The sequence below is a fragment of the Panthera tigris genome, chromosome D3, assembly GCF_018350195.1.
Source record: "Panthera tigris isolate Pti1 chromosome D3, P.tigris_Pti1_mat1.1, whole genome shotgun sequence".
NCBI lineage: Eukaryota > Metazoa > Chordata > Mammalia > Carnivora > Felidae > Panthera > Panthera tigris.
The window spans coordinates 18,288,210-18,312,036 of record NC_056671.1 but is presented as its reverse complement, the minus strand read 5'-3'; the positions used below and the strand labels follow the sequence as shown (position 1 = coordinate 18,312,036).

Genomic DNA, 23,827 nt, shown 5'->3' with positions numbered 1-23,827 from the left:
GGTGCTAGGAAGCTTAAAATCCCCCTTCTGGAAAAGCAGGTAGGTCGTTCTGAACGACCAGGGCCATCTAGGAAAACCCCACCCTGTCCCCGAGACACACAACCAAGTGACCCAAAGCCCTTCTTTCCTCCACCTCAAGAGCTCCACGGGGCAAGTGGCTGGAGAAGGGACAGGGACAGAGGAGGCAGGCATGGGCGGGCTGCAGACTGTACAAGACTGTATCCTCCTTCTTTCTGGACTCCGAGTAAAGCACTGGTTTACTCAAGAGCTTTTTATTTCCCCTCTGCCAGTCCTGTGATGGGAGGTCACAAGGTGAAGGCCACCACCTGGACACCCCCTTGGGAGCCCACAGTCTAGCTGGAGAGAAGAGCAGGCCACACAAAGTGCCGAGTGGTTCAAACAGACTGGAGGTGCGAGGGGAGGAAGGTGGGGGTGAGGGTCACCCTGCCAGGGGTCAGGGAAGGCTTCCCAGAGGAGGTGGGAGGAGTGGGGCCCTGAGAGACAGGTGGAAGTGCCGAGGCAGAGGAAGGAGGGGGAAGGCGCACCGCTTCAGGAACCACACTCCCGCATCTGAGCGTCCAACCAAGTGGGCAGGGGGTCTGGGGAGAAGGCAGAGGCCCAAAGCGGATGGGTGTGTGGGAGCTGCAGGGAGGACAGGAGGGAAGCCCCCCACATGTCAGAGGACATGTCAGAGCCCCCCACGTGGCCCCACCACCTGGGCAGCTCAAGGGGATGCAGGACACGGACCGTGTCTTCTGGGCGGCCCCGTCCGCTGCAGGTTCCAGGTCGCGCCCCTGGGACTGGGGCCCACCGGCCAGCACAGAGGCCGGCTCCGGCACCCAGAATAATCCAGGAAGGGGCTTCGTGGTGGGGCTGCAGCGGCACAGGCTCCTCTCAGAGGCCATCCAGGGCTTGCCGCACGGGGGCGTCCAGGGAGGCGGCCGAGTGGACAGAGATGCCAGGGGCACCGATGCTGGTTTCCCAGCAGTCAAAGCCGCAGCTGCTCAGGGCCTGCTTCACGGCCTCGACCACCGACTGCTCCAGATCTGGGGAGACGGAAGGCAGCAGGTCACCCCACGCTCGTCTGCTCCCTTCGAGGCTGTTCAGGAAAAGGCCCGGGACAGGTCTTCCCGTTGGAATGTGGAGCCTTGCACCCTCTGGGGAAGGGGGCAGCGGTGGGCACGGAGCAACAGGTAAAGTCACGGGCCCCGAGTCACACGGCCCCGGCCCCACCGCGTACCAGCCGTGGGGCCCCAGACAAGCGGCTTCCCTTCTCTGAGCCTCGGTCTCCTCATTTGGGAAGGGGGCCAGTAGTGATTACTACTCCCCAAGGGTTACTGAGAGGCTTCCATGAGGAAAGGCAGGGAAGGCGCTGGGTACACTGCCTGGTACACGGTACACGCCCCAGAAGTGTTCTCCCTCATCATCGTCACTGACCGTGAACGAGGAGCCAACGGTCAAAGTCGGCTGTAGGCCACAGTGACTTCCTGAGGTCTGGGGCCGCGCTGAGAGCGAAGGGGGTGGTTGGGGCCACTGTGGGCTTACTACAGAGCAGTGGGCAACGGTGGGAGAAAAACAGGGAGGAGGAGAAGGTAAAGGAGGGGAGAGAAAGACCAGAAGCAGGGGGCAAAGGGAAGGCCGCGCAGGCGGGAGCACTGAGTGCCAGGTCCCGAGGGCAGGTGCGGTGTGGTGACCGAGCCGGCCCCGGGTACCGTTACCCGGCCTTGCTCTTTCCCCGGACACTGGGGGGCGGGGGGGGGGGGCGGGGGAAGAAAGCCCTCGGTTTTGTAGCAAGGTCAGTCCCCATCTTGGCCACATCAAGAGGTGACAGCGGGTGACGACAATGTCCTGGTTATTCCTCAAACCTGTGGGAGACTTGGCAGGTGAGGAGGTGGTGGGGACAGCCGCCATAATGGCGGCCCCTCCCCCAGCCCAGCCCTGTCCCAGGCTTTCTAAAGGCACTTTTCTTCTTGCGTCTAGACAACAATCATAAACTAGCCATCAGCGTCCTTGTTCCACCAATGCAGCAACAAAGGCCCAGAGTGGTGAATTAACTTGACTGAGGCCCCACGGCAGAGGTGAGACTGTTCTCCAGCTTCTCCCTCCTCCCAAGGGAACTGCCCAGGTAGAACCTTTGTACGAGCCCAGGCTGCCAACCCACCCTACCCAGCCTGCTCCCCGGTACCTGGCCTGAGGAGCGTGATGCCACAGCCACCACCGCCCGCGCCAGTGAGCTTGCTGTGCAGTCCATGGGCCATGGTCACCTGGCACAGCTGGTCTAGGGAGGCATGGCCCACGCCGAGGGCGTTCAGATGGTGCTGGTTCATGTCGATGAGCTCCTGCAGGAGAAGGTTCAGTCTGTTCCCACTCGGCCGGCCTGAAGCCAAGGTCCTGTGTCCACCCCATGCGTGTGACAGCCGCCGGTTTGGGAGAGCCAAATGGCTTAGGCAAGCCGGCACCGTGTCCCTGTCCGCTGGTAAAAGAACGTCTCCTTCCCGCGAGACTTCCCATGGGGCTGGGGTGGAGCTGGTGGGGAACACGTGTCCCAGGCCTGGCCAAAGAAGCCTCTGGCCACGGTGATTGCTCAGGGATGGACCTGTGACCCAAGCTGGGCCAACCGCCGCCTTCCCAGGGTTTTCTCTGCCTCTGCCCTCGAGCTGCGAAAACTGGTTGACTTCAGAAATAAGCTGCCAGAGTTCTCTCTGCCCTACACACGGCCAGAGAGTGCATGGAAGATGGAGAGATTTCAGACTCGGTTGTTTTGGCCCCTGGATCCAGCTATGCTTGATCCTGCTGGTCTTGCCAGTTATGAGCCAATAAATTCCTTTCCTGCTAAAGCCTGCTCAAGATGGATTTCTATCATCTGCACAAGTCTGAAGCGATACGCCATCCGACAGCGGCCGCGGGTACCAATTTTCAGAATAAGAACTGGTTTCTTATTCAAACAAGGTCGTAAGTGGGGGAAAGAGCTAAATGTTTCTCTGGTTTCTCTGATTTGCATAAAACTCCTGCTCTTCTGAGGCTCCGACGATGCAGGTTGATGAGATAAGAAAACTGATAGCGATCGCAGCCCAGGGACCCCTACTTACATCTCATTTGCTCCATCAGTGTCTGGGCGGGCACCGTGCTAAACGCTGGGGCTCTAAGAACGAGCACCCACCTGTGGTCCCTGCCACGGGCAAGTGAAGAATGTGAGATCGGGCAGAGCACCCGGGGGGGCTCAGTTCAGCCTCCGATTTCAGCTCACATCATGATCTCACAGTGGGTGGGTTCGAGCTCTGCACCGGGCTCTGCGCTGACAGCTCAGAGCCTGGAGCCCGCTTTGGATTCTGTGTCTCCTTCTTTCTCTGCCCCTCCCCCGCTCATGCTCGCTCTCTCTCAAAAATAAATAAAACATTAAAAAAATTTTAAAGAATGTGGGATCTGGGGATGCCTGGATGACTCAGTCTGTTAAACATCTGGCTCTTGATTTCGACTCAGGTCTTGATCTCAGGGTTTGTGAGATCAAGCAAGCCCTGCGTTGGGCTCCATCCTGACAGCGCCTGCTTGGGATTCTCTCTCTCTGCCCCACCGCCCACGCATGCATTCTCTCTCTCTCAAAATAAATAAACATTAAAAAAAAAAAAAGGATGTGGGATCTGGAATCAAGGGGAGGGGACTGGGTTTCAGTCCCAGCTCTGCTACTTCTAGGTTCTTGGGCAAGGCCTCTCACCCCGTGCCTCAGTTTCCCCGCTTGTAAAACTGGCATCCTAAGAGGATCTGTCTCCCTTCAGTGAGGAAGAAATCGGAGTTTTTCACATGACACCTGGCCTGAGATCAGGGCTCCGTGGAAGTCAGCTGCTATCAGTACTTTTGCGGTCCTAGAACAGTTATCCCCGTAGGGCGGAAGGTGACTTGCCTAAGGTCACTGGGCTGGTAAGGTACCAAGCCAGCACTGGAAACCGGGTCTGCCCGATGCGAAGCTCCCGTCTACCCCGCCTCCAAGAGCGAGCGCCCTCAGCATTCCTGCTGCCGCCTACTTCTCGCGGCGCGGGGCTTGAGGGTGCGCGGCTCTGCTCCGGGGAACCGGCAGCGCGTGTGCTGCGAGGGTTGCCAATCACGGAGCTGTTGGCCGGGCCCACCTGGCCCTCCTGCCGGGGTGGGGGGGGGGGAGGGGAGTCCTTCGGGCGCGGTCGGGTCGGCCCTCCCCTGCAGCCCGCCTCACACACCCCAGCACTTCTGACAAACGAGCAGACAGGCGTGATGGCCCGGTGGCGACCCCGGGTGCCTCTCCCCAGCCCCAGGGGCTGGATGCGAGGGAGAAGTTCTGGGGGCCCGCTCTCTGCGCCTGAGCGCCAGGTGTCACGTTGCCGAGGCAGGTTTCAGACACCTGTCACATTCTGATCCAAAATCTGTCAAGGATCAGATGACAGGTTGTGACACAGGAGAACAGCTCGCTGGTTTGAGCACAAAGCTGTCCAGGAGGCGAGCTGCACATTTCAGCGGCTGCCACAGCCAAAAATACACACAATGTATAATCAACGTGCTGTTCTGTGGCATTCTCCGGGGGCTCAACAGGGTATATTTTAGGCAGTACTCTATCATTATTAATTTCCTGCTCAGGAGGACTGTGTTCCCTCCTTTCTACGTGAAAGGAATTGAAGCCGGCAAGGCAAAGGCTGGGGGACTGGAGGCAGACAGCTAAGGAAATGGGAGCAAAAGCACAGAAACGAGAGCGGGTCGCTGCCCCTGGCCCATGGTGGGTGCTCATTACAGATCTGCTGGCTAAAGAGATAAACCCATAAGTCAGTTTAACACCTGGCACGGCCACCCACTAGTTGGCGAACCTTGCAGAAAGTTGCTCTTGAGGCCTCAGTATTCAGACCTGTAAAACGGGGGCAATATACCCACTTCACAGGGAGGTGGTTATAGAGACCAAGTGCGAAATCATTTGTGAAGAGACTTGGTTTAGTAGCTGCTTCCATTCACTATAGGAGCTGCAGATTCGAATGCATCCCGTGGGACAGAGAGGCACCAGGTGGACCGCAGCAGCTGCAGGTGACGCTTAGGGAGAGGTGGGGACTATGGACAAATGGAGACCCCAGGGCCTCCTCCCGGGGCCTCTTCTGCACCTCCAGCTGACTGTTGCTACCGAGCCTCACTCCCCCCGCCTGCCGGATCCTCTGATTCTCCAAGGGAAGCCAGGTGGCTCTTTAAGGTCGATCCACATTTGCCAGGCCACACGGGCCGTGTCTGAGGATGACCCTGGGCCCTCGGGCTTACTGAGCCGGTGGCTCATCAGGCATGGTAACTGCCTGTCGCCTACCGGGCCTCTTTGCACTCTTAAGACACTCCAGTGAGACCAGCAGGGGTGAAGCTGGGATTCAGACCCGGATCTGATCAAACCCAGGGCGTGAGGCCTCCGCCTCTACACTGGAATTATGCAAAGGGTAGCGGCTCGGGTCACAGGGAAGAAAGAACCATGTTAGAATACGTGTGAGCCAAAGCACGCCGGTGATAAACAGTCACCAAAGGACACAAATGCAGCGAGCAAACGTAACGGGAAAGGGATGGCCGTGCAGGAAATGGCTCCTGGACCTCTGGAAGATGGGGTCAGCAATATCCCACTGCGCCTTACGTGTGTGAACCCAAACCTGGCCCGTCGCACTTAGCACGCACCAGGCACTGCCCTCTGTGCTTTCGACATACTCTCTCCGCGGCTCTGAATCAGCTGGGGAAAGGCGTAAGAAGAAGGCACGCTCGCTGGCCTTGGCATACACGGGACCCCAGGCCCGGGCCCGGCCCCCAGGTTTCAGCTCGGGGGACTGTAAGCGCAGAGGGGGAGCCCCTGCCTCAGGCAGTGGTGTGGGTGAGACCGGGGACCCTGCAGACAGGCTCTTACTTCCAGCACCAGGTAGTGCTCCGGGGCGGGGGCAGCCACCATCTCCCCCAGCATCCGCTCGCACTCCAGGGAGATAGCATCTATGGAGGTCAGCAGGGGCGCCACGATCTCTGGGAACTGGAGGGAGAGCAAGCAAGGGCCCGTGAGGCCTGGGGCAGGGCAGACACTAGACAGCCGCCCTGGGCACGGGAGGAGGGAGGTGTCCCCACGGCCCGCTCCCACCATCTGAGAAAACCCCTTCTCCTTCCCGCCGGGGATCTGCCTTGCCCAGGCCCCCTCACAGAAGCGGGGGGATTCTCGCCACCAAGCCAGCGTGTCTGACGCTCCCTGTGCTGCCTCCCGGCTGGGATGGACACACAGCACCTCCTGGTCTGCCCAAAACCGCCTCTCCCGGTCCCCATCACCCATCCTGCCCCTCCGCTAGCCCATGCGGCAGAGGGAGAGCTCGAGCCCCTAGACCTGGCTGTCGGGGCCCCGCCAGAAACCCGCCTGAGTGAACACGAAGCACCTTAAGCAGCCTGCTCCTGACGCTGGCCACGAGAGCCTTGGTGCTGCGAGGGACCTTGGTGTTGGTCAGCAGGATCCTCAGAGCCGGCGGCCTGCGGGGTGAAGAGGGTCCATGGTGAGCTCGGGATGGAGGAGCTGTGTCAGGGCCGGGGGCACTCCGAAACATCACCCGACCCTGACACAGGAGGAAGCGGAGGCCCAGAAAAGGGGACCTCAGTGGGCTGGAGGGGGAGAGCGAGAGGAGCGGGGGGGGGGGGGGGGCCTCCTGCCGCCAATCATGGCTGCGTCTCCGCTCCAGGCCCTGGGCAGTCGGGACACTTTCCTTTGGCTCGTCACTCACCCACTTGACTTCAACTGGGCACCTACCATGTGCTGGGCACATGTGAGGGGGCCTGGCTTCGCCTGCAGCTGGACGAGCACGCCGGGTTCACAGAGTTGGATGAGTTCAAAGGCACTATGGCCAACAGTACAAGAGGGGGTGAAGGTTCTGTCGTGTGGGCCACCCCAGGCTGCCGGAGTGGAAGAAAAGCAACGGGACCTAGGACGGATCACGCAGAGGGGGTGCACACAGGGTAGGAAGGCACCCAGGGGAGCTGGTATGGTGAACAGTGGGGTGAAGGGGAGGAGGGCAGACTTGGGTGGCAGGCAGGTTCCCCGCAGGCTGAGCCCATCCCTGCCCTGCCTTGATGGCTCCCAGACCAGCCGCCATGGCCCAAAGCCAGATATGGTCAGAGGGAGTCCTTCGTCCCTACTTGGCTGTCCCAGGTGAGAGAACAGAGGCCCCAGGACGGCCACAGTGAGCTGCCCTCACCTACCTTCTGAGCTTTAGGCTACCTCCTAAAGTCACGATCGCAACTGTCCTATGCCTAGCTGTCCCTGGGGACTTAAGGCCCCATTTCTTGTCATCCCAAGCTGCCTTTCAGAGCACCACGGGCCGGGGACTGAGTATTTGGATGAGCTCTGCCCCAAGACAGCTGGAGACAGGCAGACCCCTTGATACCTTTATTCGTTTTTCTTTTCACAACTCGAGACTGTAAAATCCAATAGGGCTGGAAAAGGCTGCCAGAAACCTGCTTGATCTCACCGCCCATAAGCCCATGAAATTAATATCGATTCCCAGCCTTGGAGGCCGGCTCTTTTTTTTTTTTTTTAACTTTACAAAAGATGAACATTCTATTTGCCTTTTCTTTTCCCCTTAAAGACAAGCCGTTTCTCAAAAGGGCAGCGTTCTGGGAGGCCGCATCTTGATCCACTTTGCAAACAATGCATTTTTTTTTTAATAGAGAAGCACCATGCGTGGTTTGGGGGGAAAGGGTTCCTCTTGAAGCCACTGGCGGGATTAATGTGGAGTCTGGCCTCCCGGCTTCTCAGAGAATCAGCCATCTGCTCGCCGTGGCGCCCCGCAGCCAGCAGTGAAGGTCGGTTTGCTCTGTGTTCCCATCCGTCGGGGCGGGAGGAGTTGGAACACTGTGTCTTCATCTTCCTTAGACAAGTCCTCTGCGAACAGGCGGCTCCTAGCGCTGCCGGCCCCACTAAAACCCCAGGCTCTGCGGGCATCTAGAGACCACCCAGGCTGTGCTCCGCGAGTGCTTGTGCGTGCTAGGCACGGCTAACCCCTCAATCTTATCTCACCCCCGCCCTCCCTGGGTGCTCGCTCCTCTCAGCCATCCTGGCCCTGTGGCTGCAGCTCAGCACGCCAGGCACATTCCTGCCTCAGGGCCTTTGCACTTGCATTTCCTCCGCCAGGGACCCACCTCACTCTCGTGTTCCATTCAGGTCTCTGCTCAGATGTCGCTTCATCGGGGGCCTCCCCGGATCATCCCATCCAACAGCCTGACATGCTCTCGTGGAACCATCTGTTCATTGGTTGTCTCCTCCCAACAAAGTGTGAGTTCCGTGAAGGCGGGACTTTTTGTTCCCCACTGAGGCCCCAACACCCAGCACATGGTAGTTGCTCAGTCTCTGTGGCATTAAGTCTGATCTCAGCAGAGAGCAAAGCACTCTACAGGTGCCGTTTCTGATTCTGGGCTCAGGATCCTCGTTATATAAACGAGGAGGCGTGTGCCTCAGGAAGAGTGACTCACTCAAGAGCACCCGGCTCAGTGGGGCGCCTGGGCGGCTCAGTCGGTTGGGCGTCCGACTTCAGCTCAGGCCGTGATCTCGTGGCTGTGAGTTCGGGCCCCGCACCCGGCTCTGTGCTGACAGCTCGGAGCCCGGAGCCTGCTTTGGATTCTGTGTCTCCCTCCTGCTTCCCCCCTCCCCCACTCATTCTCTCTCTCCCTCTCTCTCTCTCTCTCCCTTAAGAATAAACATATATTAAAAATAAATAAAACAAAACAAAAAAGAGCACCCAGCTTGAAAGTGGCAGAGCTGGGCCCGCAGACCCCAGAGCCTCTGTCCGCCATGCCACCACCAGCTGGCCACCGGCTATGCCTCGGGCCCCCCTCCTGCCTCCTCACTCATCCCCTCATTTCCCTCCAGTAGAACGTACACGTGCCCACACCACCACGTTAGCTGGGGCCCAGTCGGTGCTTAGGATATAACTAGCCCTCAGGAAACACTGAATGAGACGTCACTGCCCCCTGTGACGCCCAGATCTGTCGTCCGACTTATGACACCCCTCGCTGCTATCCGTGGCAGCTTCAGGGCATTCATATCATCCTCTGGGTATCTTCGTGCCGAGGATCACAGCCGTGCCTGCCTCCTCCGGTGGGCTGAGCCCCGTGGGCAGGCCTGCGTCTGGTACCTCAGAGTCCAGCGGGGACTCCTGATGTCGCCTCACGGGGAGTCAGTCTACGTGGCAGAGCCGGCCCCGCCTGGGCCCCAGGCCCCACTGCCCTGACTGCACAGCAGCCGGAGCAAGCTGGTTCCACTTTCCTAAACGGCCCCGCTTCCTCCTCTGTGCAGAGTGAAGGCTGTCACCCAGGGGGATTCTGCCCTCCAGAGGACACTGGCAATGTCTGGAGACATTTTTGGCTGTCGCAACTGGGAGACAGGGGAGGTGCTACCGGCATCTAGTGGGTAAAGCGCAGGGATGCCGTTGAATATGCCAACCATGCCGCACAGGGCAGCGCCCGCACTATAAAGAATCGTCCGGTCCACTACGTCAATGGTGCCAAGGCTGAGAGACCCTAACGCAGAACCTCGGAAAGGCAGGCGTGGCTCCTGGAAGCCAAGAGAACTGGGGCAGAAAGTTCCCGGAGGTGCAGGTGGAAGTGACGCGGCACATCACGCCAGGTCAAGGAGCCACTCCTTGGCCCAGCTGGCGAGGGCCACTTGGCGTGGCCCAGCTGGCGAGGGCAGTGGGCCGGGACTTGCTGCCCGTGGGCCGTGAGGACCGCCCTCATCACCGTGGAAAGGCCCGCCTGGGTGGCAAAGTGCCCCGGGACACCACCTGACTCCATCGAGGGCTCAAGGAACTGCCACCTGCTCACCCTGGGAGTCGCTGCCCGCACGGGACATTTCCACTCTGAGTCCAAAGAGAACACAGCATGCTCTATTTTAACGTGCATGTTTGTAGTTCCGATTGCTCCCGAGGGAGGGGGTAAGGGAACCTGGGAAACGGGCTGAGAAGTTCTCAAATGTCACCCCTGCTGGAAGCCTCTCACGAGCCTGAGCCCTGGCTCTGCCTCGAGTGCCCGACTGTGGCAACCCTCATGTTCACCTGCAGTGGCTTTGTGTGCGTGTCTGCTGGCCCTCCCCTACCTGCCCCCACTCTCCTCCCACCCTGCCCCGCCACCAAAATTGTGTCCCAGACTCATTTTTACATCCCTAGACCCTAGTACAGTGTCCTCGGGAACACAGGAAGATATCAATTCTCATTTGCTAAATGCTTACACTATCGAATGAATGAAATGAACGACGACCCAGGGGTCTGGGGGAGCAGCCGCTCTCTGGAAGGTGAATGGCACGGCCACGCATGACTTCTCCCTCTAATCTCTTGGCAATTTAAGAGCTGCGGTACAGAAGGCAAGAACAGGGTGTCCTCATGGCCCACGGCCTGGGAGGGCCTCACAGGGGAGGGGAAAGAAAGCCAGGGGTGCCTGGGGGGCTCAGTCAGTTAAGTGTCTGACTTCGGTTCAGGTCATGATCTTGCAGTTCATGAGTTCGAGCCCCACTTCGGGCTGTCTGCTGTCAGTACAGAGCCCGCTTCCGATCCTCTCTTTTGCTCTCTGCCCCTCCCCCTTCTCAAAAATAAACAACAACAACAACAAAAAAAGCCAGAGATGCTGCCCCGCATGTTACCGCACAACGAGACAGAGCCCCCCCTCCCCCAACCGACGACGCGATGAAGCAGCCATGCCGGGAGGGGCTGCCCTACCCCAGAATTACCTCTTTAGGAGCGAAAGCTTTCCTTGCTGGTATCGGAGTGCTCCCCCTAAAGAGAAAAAGCAGCGGGTCAGAGCTATGGGAAAAGCTGTGTGTGTCTGCCCCTTGGGAGAGGAGCTGGGCTTGAGTGGGTAAGAGTTCTGCCCCATCCGGGGAACAGGTTAAACCCTTGTTAACTAGTCGTGCCAGCTTCGGTCACAAAAGGTCCCGGGAGGGCACAAAGGCACTCCGCGCTCCGCCAGGGAGCTCGCCCTCCCTCCAGGCTGCCCGGCCTCGTGCCACAGGCCACGTGGTGAAGGTGGGCCCAGGACCGTGGCCGGGTCCGGGAAGCCAGGATCCCACAGCAGCTCGTGTGACTGCCAGGCGCTACGGCCGTGACTCTGCAGCTGTACTGTGGCAACCCTCATGGGGAGCTCACTGCACCTGTAGCTTCCCGGGCCCTGCCATGACCCCCCCCAGGACCCCCAGAGGTCTGGATTCAGCAGGTGTGAGGCAGGACCCTGGAATTTCTCCCCTCCCTCACCCCCAAGCAAGAAAACACTGTTTTCCTCGGAAGCCGCTGATTTCATTCATCCAACCCAACAAAGCCTGAGCGTCTACAATGGTCACAGGAATTTATAAAATAATACAAACACAGAAAACTGGCCTGCGGCCGCACCTACCCCAAACGCTGACAGCATTGTCTACTCCGGAGGGGTTCCCGTGAATCACTCTCTCCCCCTGGAAGGCCCACTTGTTAATTAATTCCAAGTCCTCCACTGTCCACCTGAAGAAGACACACAAGTCCGTCTGTACCTCGGTGGAGAGGGGCGGCCAGGGCCGCTGCGGCAGCAAGGGGCGGGACCACACGAGCCAGGAACAGGAGAATAGTCTAGAACCTCTCCAGCTGCAGAGCCATCTCCTGCAATCCCCATGAAAACCCTACAGGGACAGTACGATTACTATCCCCTCTCCTACGGAAGAGGAAACTGAGGCACAGGTGGGTCAAGTAGATCCCCGTGCTGTGCACCGCTACATCAGAACCACATCGGTTGACTGGAGCCCAGGTTCTCAACTACCGAGCTTTATGGCGCCAACAGGACGTACTCGTTTGTCCGATATTTACTGAGCATCTACTGTGTGCCTGTCGCTAAGCTCACGGTAGGGAACGAACGAGACACGGCCCCCAGCCGCCTGAGGCTTGGCGTCTCATGGAGAGGGGACGCCAAAAGCAATCGATATTTAACTACAACCCCCAGGAGGGGCAGTGCAGGCTGGATGGCCTGTACCCCATCCGGAAAGGGAGAGGGCCTGAGGGACAAGGGTGCGGTCGGCAAGGCCAGAATGTGTGGGGAGAGCATTCCAGACCGGGGCTGCACAGCACCTGCAACTGTACAAGAGCCAGACCTTTCCAGGAACCGAAAGGCAAGCGTGCGAGACAGAGAGGGGGCAGCTGGACCCAGCCCGGGACCTGGCCCTCTCCGCAAAGGTGAATCTTCTTCCCACCCTGTGCACTGCTCATCCTCCGGGGGCTCAGATTTCCAACCCAGTCTTCACAGGAGACCGGATTCCGGTCTGATTCCAGCTCTGTCTGATTTAGAAACGCTGGGCAGGGGTTGGGGCCTGCTCTCACCAAAAGTCCTAGGAAGGAATGACTGGGCCTTCAGGGGTGGCGGGAGACCTGAATGTTAAGGAATCAGCATGAGAAAGAGCACACGCACGTGCATGCACACACACACGTATACATACACACACACTTATGCACACACACATACACGAGTCACCCATGCCTTTTGAAAATTAATTAAAAATTTTTTAATGTTTATTTTTGAGACAGAAAGAGACAGAGCATGAGCAGGGGAGGGGCAGAGAGAGAGGGAGACACAGAATCCAAAACGGGCTCCAGGCTCTGAGCTGTCAGCACAGAGCCCAATGCAGGGCTTGAACCAATGAACTAACTGTGAGATCATGACTTGAGCTAAAATTGGACGCTTAACTGACTGAGCCACCCAGGCGCCCCTACACAGTTTTCACGCTTCTAAATCAAGAATGATCCTATTCCAGGGGCGCCTGGGTGGCGCAGTCGGTTAAGCGTCTGACTTCAGCCAGGTCACGATCTCGCGGTCCGTGAGTTCGAGCCCCGCGTCAGGCTCTGGGCTGATGGCTCGGAGCCTGGAGCCTGTTTCCGATTCTGTGTCTCCCTCTCTCTCTGCCCCTCCCCCGTTCATGCTCTGTCTCTCTCTGTCCCAAAAATAAATAAAAAACGTTGAAAAAAAAAAAATGATCCTATTCCAGAAGATTATCAGAAATAACTTCTGTTATGTATTGTTTCCTCATTGTATGTTAACGTTTCTTACGGCTATTCTCTTTTGTTATGTGAAAAACACTTCCTTCCCTCTCTCTTTTTGATGTTTCTTCAAAAGTTTATTATTTAAAAAAATGTTTAATGTTTGTTGATCTCTTAGAGACAGAGCATGAGTGGGGGAGGGGCAGAGAGAGAGGGAGACACAGAATCCGAAACGGGCTCCAGGCTCTGAGCGGTCAGCACAGAGCCCGATGCGGGGCTCGGACTCACGAACTGTGAGATCATGACTTGAGCTGAAGTCGGACGCTTAATAGACTCAGCCACCCAAGCACCCCGAAAATTAAATTTTTTAAAAAAGTTTTAAGTAGGCTCCACACCCGATGTGGGGCTCAAACTCATGACCCTGAGATCAAAAGTCACACACTCCACTGCCTGAGCCAGCCAGGGACCCTCACCCATGCCTTTTGAAAGGCAGAGCTGGTCTGTTGGCCCATATACACGAGTCTGTTTAAGGGACCCAGGGCAAGCAGGCCTTCACTGATCTAGGTTATAATCAGTGATTAGCACATGGTAACGAGCACCATCTTATCACAGAAGCACCAAACGTCAAGGCTGGAGGGCCCCCTGAGGGACCGTCAGGTGCAGCCCCTCACTTCCAGATGAGGAAACAGAGCCCAGAGGAGAAGAGGGGGTGGCCCCACGCCTTGCAGCAAGTTAGCAGGCACACCTCACTGAAATCCCTGAAAACCATCACCTTGTGTTACCTCCAGGTGCGCCTCTCATCACCTACCGGATTCTTCCCCTGCCAAAAGCCGCCTCCACCCCACCCCTCCTACTCCTCTCCACCCACAGGAACCATCCAGAGCGAGTCTCAGGAGTGCTGACAGACACATCACATCACGAGCCCGCAGATCCACTGTGGCCACGAGGATCAAAGGGACCTTGGGGCTCAGTCTGAATCCAGCCGTATTTTAACCTCCGTGACTCAGAAGAGAAATCATTGGCCGTGACAGGGCAGCCAGGGGGGCCTGGGCTGCGGGAAAAACCACTGCCTTTCCAGGGCAGAGGGAGAAAGCCTCGATTCAAAGCCAAGCTCTGGAAGAGGACAAACGTCCGAGGCTGCAGGCTAGTGCAGTGTGTCCGCTCTGTGCCCCTGCAGCGGGCGTGGAGGGTAGAGGAGCGGTGCTCTGGGAGGAAACACGCAGCCACGCCCACCGTGCACCAGCACCACGTAAGCAGCCTCTTCTGCCGGCTACACCGGGAGACAGACAAGGCCGGCGGTCCGCCCAACACCACACACGGTTGGGACCCCAGGCCCCCGGTGGGAGGGCTCCCCTGCGCTGTGTGGGCCCAGGACGGACTGTAGTTTCTCCAGATGCAGCCCCCAAGTGGCAGAAACGGCTGCCAGGGACACTGTCCTGACGAGCCTCGCTGACTCCGCGAGAACTGCAGAGGCAATGCTCCCTCCGTGGAACGAGGTCAAGGGCTCCTAAGAAGGGAAATGCCTTAATAATAATAGATACTCCCCTGGGGTGCCTGGGCGGCTCAGTTGGCTGAGCGTCCGACTTCAGCTCAGGTCATGATCTCACGGTTCGTGGGTTCAAGCCCCACGTCGGGCTCTGTGCTGACAGCTCAGGGCCTGGAGCCTGCTTCCGATCCTGTGTCTCCCTCTCTCTCTGTCCCTCTCCCGCTCATACTCCGTCTCTCTCTGCCTCAAAAATATACATTAAAAAGAAAATTTTTTCAATAAGAAATAAAAAAAATACTCCTCCTGTGTTTATGTCTTGACATGTTACACTTTTTTTTTTTTTGCATAACTGTCTCGTAAGACCCAGCAATACTGTCCTTTTTTTTTTTTTTATTTATTTTTTTTATTTTTTTTATTTTTTTTTTAAATTTTTTTTTTCAACGTTTTTTATTTATTTTTGGGACAGAGAGAGACAGAGCATGAACGGGGGAGGGGCAGAGAGAGAGGGAGACACAGAATCGGAAACAGGCTCCAGGCTCCGAGCCATCAGCCCAGAGCCTGACGCGGGGCTCGAACTCACGGACCGTGAGATCGTGACCTGGCTGAAGTCGGACGCTTAACCGACTGCGCCACCCAGGCGCCCCCCAGCAATACTGTCCTTAATGCTCTCATCAGCTTTTTACAGAGGACACCGAGGCCCTGAGGGGCACAGCAGCACGGCCGCGGTCCCGCAGTGAGACAATGGCAGAAGTGGGCCCAACGGCTCCCTACATCCGGGCTCAGGTTCTTTCTACCATATCACGGGCACTCGAACCCCAAAGAGGCAAGGTAGAGGTGAGGGTAGGGGAAGGGCAGAGAGGTCAGGCTCTGGATTCAGACTGCCCGCGTTGGCCGCAGACACCTCTCGCCTCACAGGGTGGCGGGGAGTCCTCAGGGAGAGAACCCACGCCGGGGTCGTGGTGCCCGGGAAGGACAATGACGAGGGCAAGGGCCGCGATTACCTGCTGGCAGGCTCGCCGTCCTTCAGCGGGTTTGGGATCTCCTCACACGCGGTCAGGAGAGCGGAGGCCACACACACTGAGTAGGCGGCACTGGAGCCCAGGCCGGCCCCAGTGGGCAGCTCGGACCACACCCTGATGTCCAGGCTGGGCAGGGTCCTGAAACACAGTGGGGTGCAGGGCATGACTCTCCTGAAGGGTGGCGAGGTGCCGACGTCGCCCAGGACTGGACGTGGGCAGGGCCTGACTCCGAGCCTCTGGCCAGGTTTCTGGACTCGCGGACGTTTCCCGACCCCAAAAGCAGCCCTCTGGGATTGTAGGAAGTCGTGGTGAAGCAGACAACTTGGAAATAAATACCAGAACCACCTCCCTCCTGAACACACCGTTCCCTCCCGAGCCACCAACCATTTCTCTAAACTCCTTCCTGTTCCCTGCACAGGCTCTTTCGTGGCCCCGCTCTCTCTGTATCCCTGCCTGGGATAGCTCTGCACCTCCTTAGCCCCCAGGGAAACTCCTAGCCATCCTGCAAAACCCTTCTCAAATGTCACTGCCACCGTGAAGCTTCCGCTGGCCACCCACAGAACCCATTCCTAGCTCCCCTTGACGATCTCCACTACGTAGCCTTTCTCCACCACTGCCTCATGTTGGCGTGCTGTGTGCTCACGGGACCCTCCTCCTTCCTACCGGCCAGCAGTGCCCCGCTGTGTGTAACACGGGCCTGTTTTCTACCACTGGAAAGTTCCGAATCACTGTATCTTCTGTGTATTTCCCCCAAGCAAGGACTGTCAAATTTCGTGTCCTGTGGTTTCCATTAAGGAGTTTTCCCGTCTTCCAAACATAAAACCATAAGGCCGAAGCTGCCTTTTCAAACTACACATGCCCACCCCGCTCAGATCAGATTCTGAAATCTGCACCCCTTCCCCGAAGGGGACGTGCCCCACTTAAGTTGAAAATCCCACGCGGACAGCAAGAGTGGAGGCATTTATGAATGGGCCCTCTGCACCATGCCTGGCCCCCAGCGTCTGCTGTATGAGTGACGAGCTGCCCCCTGAGGCTTTCCCTTTGGGTTTGAAACAAAATAATTATACTGAAACTCACCGTGGGCTAGTTACAGAGCTAGGCCCATTTCATATATCGTATTTTCAATCCTCCAATAGTTTTCAGAGGAAAATAATAACAGCTAACGTTTCTCAAGCTACGTGCCAGGCTCTGAGTCAAGCGCTTTAAATAAATAAACTCATTTAACCTCCCAAGAAGCCTACGAGGTAGGTATTATTACTACCCCCATTTTACAGATGAGGACACTGAGGCCCAGGAAGGGTAAGAACCTCAAGTAAGCCAGTAAGTGGCCGCCGTGGGGTGCGAACCAACGCCATCTGACTCTCCATGACCACGTGACGTGGCCTCAGCGGTGAGCTGGCCTCCCTGAGGGCAAATAACCCAAATCCTATCTTCAGGGGTGAGACGGACACAGGTGTCACTTTGCTGATCACAGAGTTTCCCTGGAGTCTGCGGGACAAGCAGCAGGGGTGCCTCTGTGGACACAGCGCAGGAGAAGCCACGTGGTTCGGGAGTCCGGCTTCGGGTCTGCTGAATCCAAGAGGCCAGAGGAGGCAGTGGGGGGTTGAGAACGTAAGTGTCAGAACCCAAGTCAGCGGGGCTGATTCCCCAGCCCGGCCCTCAGTGTGTTTCTGAGTTTCATTCCTGGGCCAAATGAGGGCGCCCCTCTCAGAGCTTCCTAGGAATGTTAAAAGCAGACCGTCCATCAAGGGTCCAGCCTGGCACCTGGTGCATGCGGCGATGGCAAATGGCCATGGTCACCGGAACCCCGGAAGAAAGCCCCTGTGCTCTGCGGTAGCCAAAGCTACAGAAACCCTTGCCTGCTGCCCCGGGCGGGCTGAAGCAGGGCTCCCTCCCCGGACCACGCACGCACCTCTGCTTCCGGCAGATGCACAGGTACAAGTAAAGGAAGGCCAGCACGGCCGCACGCGCGGGGTCGGCACAGTCCTTGGGGACGGCTGCCACCTCCTCCAGCTTCTCCACTAGCTCCGCGGTGGGTGCCGAGGCGTCACCTTGCTCTGTCGCAAACAAGCACACGTGGCTGGGTGAGAGGGCCTCAGGTGCTTTTACAGACAACAGCACACAGAGGACCCAGCGGGTCACGAGAATCAGAATCTGAAGGACACAGAGTCACGGTCCGAGCGCCAGGGCCGAGACCGCCACCGGCCTTCAGGTTTTGCGGGCAGGTGGACTTGAGTTTGGGTCCCGACTGTACCATATGCTGGCTTTATGGCCTTGAGTGTGTGACTCAACGTCTCTGATCCTTAGTTTCCTTCCTTGGTAAACGAGATCATGACAGGACCTCCTCCAAGATAAACTTAAATAAGGTACAGGAGACCCTTAGCGCGGTTCCTGGCATACAGGAAGTGTTCAATTAACCGTAGGTTTTGAAACATGCATACACACACAAGGCGAATGCTAGCTCGATCTCTCAGAGGTCTGGCTTTGACCTCCACAGAACAAAACCCAAACCACGGGCAGTATTAAATTATTCCCCAAACGTGTCCCTCTCCCGAAACATAACCTGCGAGGACAGGATGCTCAAAACCAGAGAACGTGAAGTGCTGAGGTTTGCTTGGGCAGCCAGGAGAGGCCAGATAGCAGTTTCTCTCCCGTGTGTGGGGGGGCTGTGCCACTTTCCTCCGAGAGCCTGAGCAAGCCTGACCGGCTTACCTTGACAAACCACTCCCTGAGTCACAGGTCAAATTTTAAAGTAAACAGAAAAAGGAGCTTGGTGTGCCTGTGTTAGGAAACTGTAGGGTGAGGCACTCATTAAAAGGGCTGTGGGCTAACTGAAATAATACATTAAAGGCAGCTCAGCCAACGGGCAGTGTTACTGAGGGCACAGACATTTCAGAGCTCGGTGAAGGAAATGGAATAACTTGTTAAAGTGGTTGGAGAGTGGGGCACCTGGGTGGCTCACTCGGTTAAGCCTCTGACTTGAGCTCAGGTCGTGATCTTGTAGTTCGTGGGTTCCGGCCCCGTTTCGGGCTCTGTGCTGACAGCTCAGAGCCTGGAGCCTGCTTCGGATTCTGTGTCTCCCTCTCTCTCTTTGCCCCTCCCCCAGTTGCCCTCTTTCTCTCTCAAAAATAAACATTTAAAGAAATTAAAAAAAAAAAAAAAGAGTTTGGAGAGTTGAGAGAGATCCGGGTCTGAATTCTTTCTGCATCACCGACGAAGACGTGCGACCTGAGCCACTCGACCCCCGAACCTCGATTTTCTCCTCCATAAGATGGGGATGGATCCCGCCACCTACTTCCAGGGCAGGCTGGAGACTTCTAAGAGTGCTGATGTATGTAACACACTAGCCCAGTGCCTGGCACCCACGAAGATGCCCAGTGAAATGTTCACTGTGTTTGTAACTATTGGGAGGCAACCAAAGAACACTGAAAGACAAAGATGGAGGGGCCCTGCAGTCTAATAGAAAATGCGCGTCGTGCACCCTGCTCCTTTTTCTCCTTGGGGAAGTAACTCACACGCCCTCACGGACTACACTCAGTGTCCCGGCCCTCGCCCGCCTCCAGGCCTGCCGGATCCTTGCAGCAACCTTCCCAGGCAACACGACTCTGCCCACGGAGGCTCAGGGGGTTTGAGCGACCTGTTGAGGTTCACACAGGCAGGCAGGGGGGGTCTGGCACGTGGGCCAGACACCTGCCTGCTTCCATCAGTGCTACTGACACCCCAAAGCAGCAGCCAGCTCCCGGGGGACATTGCGAGCCTGGTGGGGGATGGTCTCGGGCATCACAGAAGGCAAACCCCACGCTGCTCTGGATGGCTGCTTTCCGAGGCCTGCTTCAAGGTAGCAGTTGTTTTCAACTGACAGTGTCCCTAGAATCACCCAGGGAATTTCTTTCTTTCTTTCCCTTCTTTTTTTTTTTTTTAATGTTTATTTATTTTTGAGAGAGACAGAGAGAGACAGAGCGTGAGCACAGAAGAAGCAGAGAGAGAGCAGGAGACACAGAATGCGAAGCAGGCTCCAGGCTGTCAGCACAGAGCCCGATGTGGGGTTCGAATCCACGAACCGTGAGATCATGACGGTTTGAGAGAGAGAGAGGGAGAGAGAGAGACAGAGCACGAGCAGGGGAGGGCAGAGAGAGAGAGACAGAATCCGAAGCAGGCTCCAGGCTCTGAGCTGTCAGCACAGAGCCTGATGGCAGGGCTCGAACCCACAGCCCCTCAGGTGCCGCCCAGGGAATTTCTTTCAAAATACACACACCTGGTCCCCTACCACCTCTACCCCTTTTCAATAAGAGAGAGGCAGGGCCAGGAATCCGTCTGTATTGTTAAAAACAACAACAAAATCGTCTCCAGGGGTTCTCAAGGCAGGACTGGCTGGAAAATGGGGGTTTTCACCTGTTCCTTCACCCCCTACAGTATCCGGGAGTGGCTTGCTGTGGACTGATTGTTACAGGGGACAGGGAGCAGGCAGGAAAAGACCATTGGGAGGACTCCCACTGGCCCCACTCTGGCTCAGAAACACTGTTCCCGACAATGGGGCAGCAGCCCAGCGAGGAGATAGCAAACTGAGAGCAGAAAACACCCTCCAGGTTTGGTGCAGGGGGCGACCCTGCTGATGAAAAACCTTGCCTATGAGGGGACACAACATTCACAGTATTATCGAAAATCAGCACAGGGGTCTTTATTTATTGGCATGGAAAGGTATCAGGCCTGATACCCTGAAGGGGGGGTAAAACCCACACATTTCTGGAAAGTCTGTATGGCCTGATCAGATTTTGGTTAAGGAACAGATATCCTCCTGCCTCTCTCAATCTAACTATCCACCTGCAGAAAACAGTCCAGAAGGATTAATACCAAAATGCTCACCGTTGTCACAGGGGCTGCTGAAAGGTCAGTAATAGATTTTTTTTTTTTAACTCACAGTGGTTTAATATTGACTCTGTTTTCCAATTAATAACCATGCTACTTTTATTTTTAATGATTTTTTAAAAGTTTATTTACTTACCTTGAAAAAGAGAGAGCATGCATGTGCAAGCAGTAGAGAGGCAGAGAGAGGGAGAGAGAGCATCGAGCACTGTTAGCTCGATCCTATGAATTGTGAGATCATGACTTGAGCTGAAATCAATAGTCAGATGCTTACCCGACTGAGCCACCCAGGTGCCCCATTATTGTCTTTAAAAAAATTTTTTTTTTAACATTTTTATATTTGAGAGAGAGAGAGAGGGAGAGAGACAGAGCATGAGCAGGGGAGGGGCAGAGAGAGAGAGAGAGAGAGAGAGAGACACACACAGAATCCAAAGCAGTCTCCAGGCTCTGAGCTGTCAGCACAGAGCCTGATGTGGGGCTCGAACCCACGAACCATGAGATCATGACCTGAGCTGAAGTTGGATGCTTAAACAACTGGGCCACCCAGGCACCCCAAGGTGCCCTATTATTTTTAATGATCTTTAAAAAAATGTTCATTTTATTTTTGAGAGAGAGAAGAATAGAGACAGAGCAGGGGAGGGGCAGAGAGAAAGGGAGACACAGAATCCGAAGCAGGCTCCAGGCTCTGAGCTGGCAGCACAGAGCCCAAGGCGGGGCTCGAACCCACGAACCGGGAGATCATGACCTGAGTTGAAGTCAGCACTTAAACGACTGAGCCACCCAGGCGCCCCTGATGATTTTCAATTATGCAAAATGCCACTACCTTCTCTTTGTCAAAACCATCCTCCAGAAGAAAGGCTCATTTTGTCCACTCAGACCTTAGGACCCTCCCAGCGGTATGTAACCATCACCAGAAGTAAATTTTCCTAGTCTTTTTCCTATGCACTTACATACCTGCTGATACCTAATCTGGGTTGTCCCTCAGATACATCCTGTTTGCATCTTTTGTTTTTTCACCCAACAACAGGCCTTCACGATCAGTCCACCACAGCCCGCATACATCCAGTGCATCATTTTATGCTCTTGAATTTAAAAAAATAAATAAGAAGGGGCACCTGGGTGGCTCAGTCGGTTGGGTGTCCGACTTCGGCTCAGGTCATGATCTCGTGGTCCGTGAGTTCGAGCCCCGCATTGGGCTCTGCGCCGGTAAGCTCGGAGCCTGGAGCCTCCTTCGGATTCTGTGTCTCCCTCTCTCTCTGCCCCTCCCCCACTCACACTCTGTCTCTCTCAAAAATAAATAAACATTAAAAAATTAAAAATAAAATAAAATAAATAAGTGAAGCTAATTTTATGGCTCAAGAGAAAAAAGAACACCCCCAGAGTGGCTAGTCTCCGGACCCCTCAGGGATAGCCTGGAATAACTACCCAGCCATGTGTTTCCCCTCTGTTCAGGACCCTGGCTCTTCCCACACCTGGTTCCTGCTCGCTGCACTTACCCAGAAAGCTCGTGTCCTGTAGCTGAAGCCTGGCCACATCCCAGACCCGCTTGATGCCAATGTTCGGTAGGTCGAGGCACACTTTCCCATTGCTGTGGGGCTGAAGCCGGAGGAATGTTCTTAAGTTCACGGCCACCGCCAACGCTACCTGTAGGATAAAGGGCAAAAGCAATGAGCCTGAGCATGGGTGGCAAAGAGTATGGCTCCAGTCTTAGAAACAGGGCTCAGTGTCAATGTGCTGAGGAGAGACAGCAAATACTGGCACGCAGGGCACGCCCACTCATGCCCTTGGCAGACACTGCCGATCAACCTTGGCATGCTCTCCCACTAGGTGGCACCGGCACTACCAATCAATTAGGAGTTAGCATCAACTTCTGTTTGCCCTCTCCATGCAAAACTTCAGAGGTCCTCCACACCAAGGAATGGCTTCCCCATCATCACCATGTCATCCAAATAAATGTAAGTTAAGAACATGAAGAATGACGGAATGGAGAAAGCATGAGCTGTGGGTTCAGACAGACGGAGGTTCATTCCCGGTTCTACCCAGGTGTACGGGACCTTGGTCAAGCGACCAATCCTCTCCTAAGCCTCAGCTTCCACATCTGCAAAATAGGATAATAAAAGTTTAACCTCGGAGGGCAGTCCTCAGACTTAAATGAGACAATGCATGTTTCAGACTCGTCTGCTGGATCCTACTCATTTTCCCCATTTCTGAATGTCGGGGTGCCCCAGGGCTCAGTGCTCCCACTCCTTTTCTTCTCCACCGAAGCCCACTTTCCAGGTCGCCTCATTCCACCTGCACAGCTTTACCTTTCAGCTTTGTGCTACCTTACTGAGGCCAGAGGAGCCCTTCAGTGGGGTAAGCCCTGTCTTTTCCCCGCCTCGCTGGGGAAAAACTGACCTCCTCTCTTAGATACCCCTAGGCTATGCCTCAAGACTTCTTTTCAGTTTAAGATTAGGGTCAGGGAGAAGAGGTGCCCAATTCTCAAAGACTCTGGGGGCCTTTACTTTGCCGTGGACCACAGCATGCTCTCCATGAAGAATGACTTTCCCTGGAGCAGACACCAGCAGGACTTCTGACAACATAGCTAGCTCCTGGGAATCCTGAAAGAAAAAGCCAGAGAGAGGATGAGACATCCCCAGATCTCAGAGATATTAGAGAATACCCAGTTCAAACTCATCATTCTAACGAAAAAGGCAGCTACCATCCAGCACTTCTTATGTGCCCCAAAGACTGCGCAGTCCACTAGGCACATCAGAAAGACCTGGGTTCAAATCCCAGCTCTTCAGCTCCCCAGTGAGGTCACTGTCTCTAACTCACTCAAATGGCTAAAAACCTTGGTTCCGTCCTATGTTATATTCGGACAAGAACTGCACTTACCTCAATGGGTTTTGGAAAGCTTAAGTTAAATAATACAAGAGGACCACTTGGCAGCGTGGGTCCCAGCTTTAATTATTACTACTATTGAGGCTAGAAATGTAAATGAAATCATGGAGTAGAAGGAAAGCCTTCCTGGACTTTTAGGCTGTTTCCAATACGTCACGACTGTAAATTGTAGGCTGCAGAAAACAGATGTCAAGCCCCTTCCTGCATGCACGCTTAACCGAGGATCTCTACAACACAGAGTCCTAGAAAGTGACTTGCTGGGTCTACAGGTGTGCGCATTTTAGATTTTCTAGAAATAATAAAAAATTACCATCCATTTAAGGCCTCAATTACCTCCATATGATAAGACCTGAGCCGCACTATGAGCTAAGTGCCATCGTGATCCCCGTTTCTTAGCGGGGGAAAGTGAGGCTCGGAACCGGGAGACCTACTGCTTGCCCAAAGCTCCAAATCCCTTCAGATTCGAGCTCACTAACCGCTCGGGACGGATTCTCAGAGTCGGAGAAACCAAGCCAGAGAAGCCGGGAGCCCGGCCCAAAGTCTCAGCCTCAAACCTCGCGCCCCCGGCCCGTGAGCCCAGGCGCTCACCTGCC

General features: G+C 55.8%; 1 protein-coding gene across 2 annotated transcripts; it reads right to left on the bottom strand.

Annotated features, from left to right (window-relative positions):
• Window positions 1-814: 814 nt before the first annotated feature.
• MVK (mevalonate kinase) lies at window positions 815-23,680 on the bottom strand. Of its 2 annotated transcripts, none has more exons than XM_042961856.1 (11): window positions 23,568-23,676; window positions 22,856-22,951; window positions 21,848-21,995; window positions 17,401-17,545; window positions 15,471-15,626; window positions 11,380-11,483; window positions 10,721-10,766; window positions 6,390-6,480; window positions 5,882-5,998; window positions 2,186-2,339; window positions 815-1,046 (listed from the first exon to the last, which is right to left on the bottom strand). In XM_042961856.1, the coding sequence occupies exons 1-11, from the start codon at window positions 23,571-23,573 to the stop codon at window positions 895-897; spliced, it is 1,215 nt and encodes a 404-aa protein (XP_042817790.1). In that variant the 5' UTR covers window positions 23,574-23,676; the 3' UTR covers window positions 815-894. The 2 variants fall into 2 exon arrangements, with proteins under 2 accessions (XP_042817790.1, XP_042817791.1); XM_042961857.1 differs by having other exon boundaries at window positions 915-1,099; window positions 23,568-23,680.
• Window positions 23,681-23,827: the final 147 nt, after the last annotated feature.

What these genes read in the sequence shown, in the direction of transcription:
- MVK (XM_042961856.1), bottom strand. An exon ending in CAATGCTGTCAGCGTTTGGG is followed by an intron (nt 10,767 to 11,379) that starts GTAGGTGCGGCC and finishes TTTTCTCTTTAG; the next exon opens with GGGGAGCACTCCGATACCAG. An exon ending in AAGCTTTCGCTCCTAAAGAG is followed by an intron (nt 6,481 to 10,720) that starts GTAATTCTGGGG and finishes TTCACCCCGCAG; the next exon opens with GCCGCCGGCTCTGAGGATCC.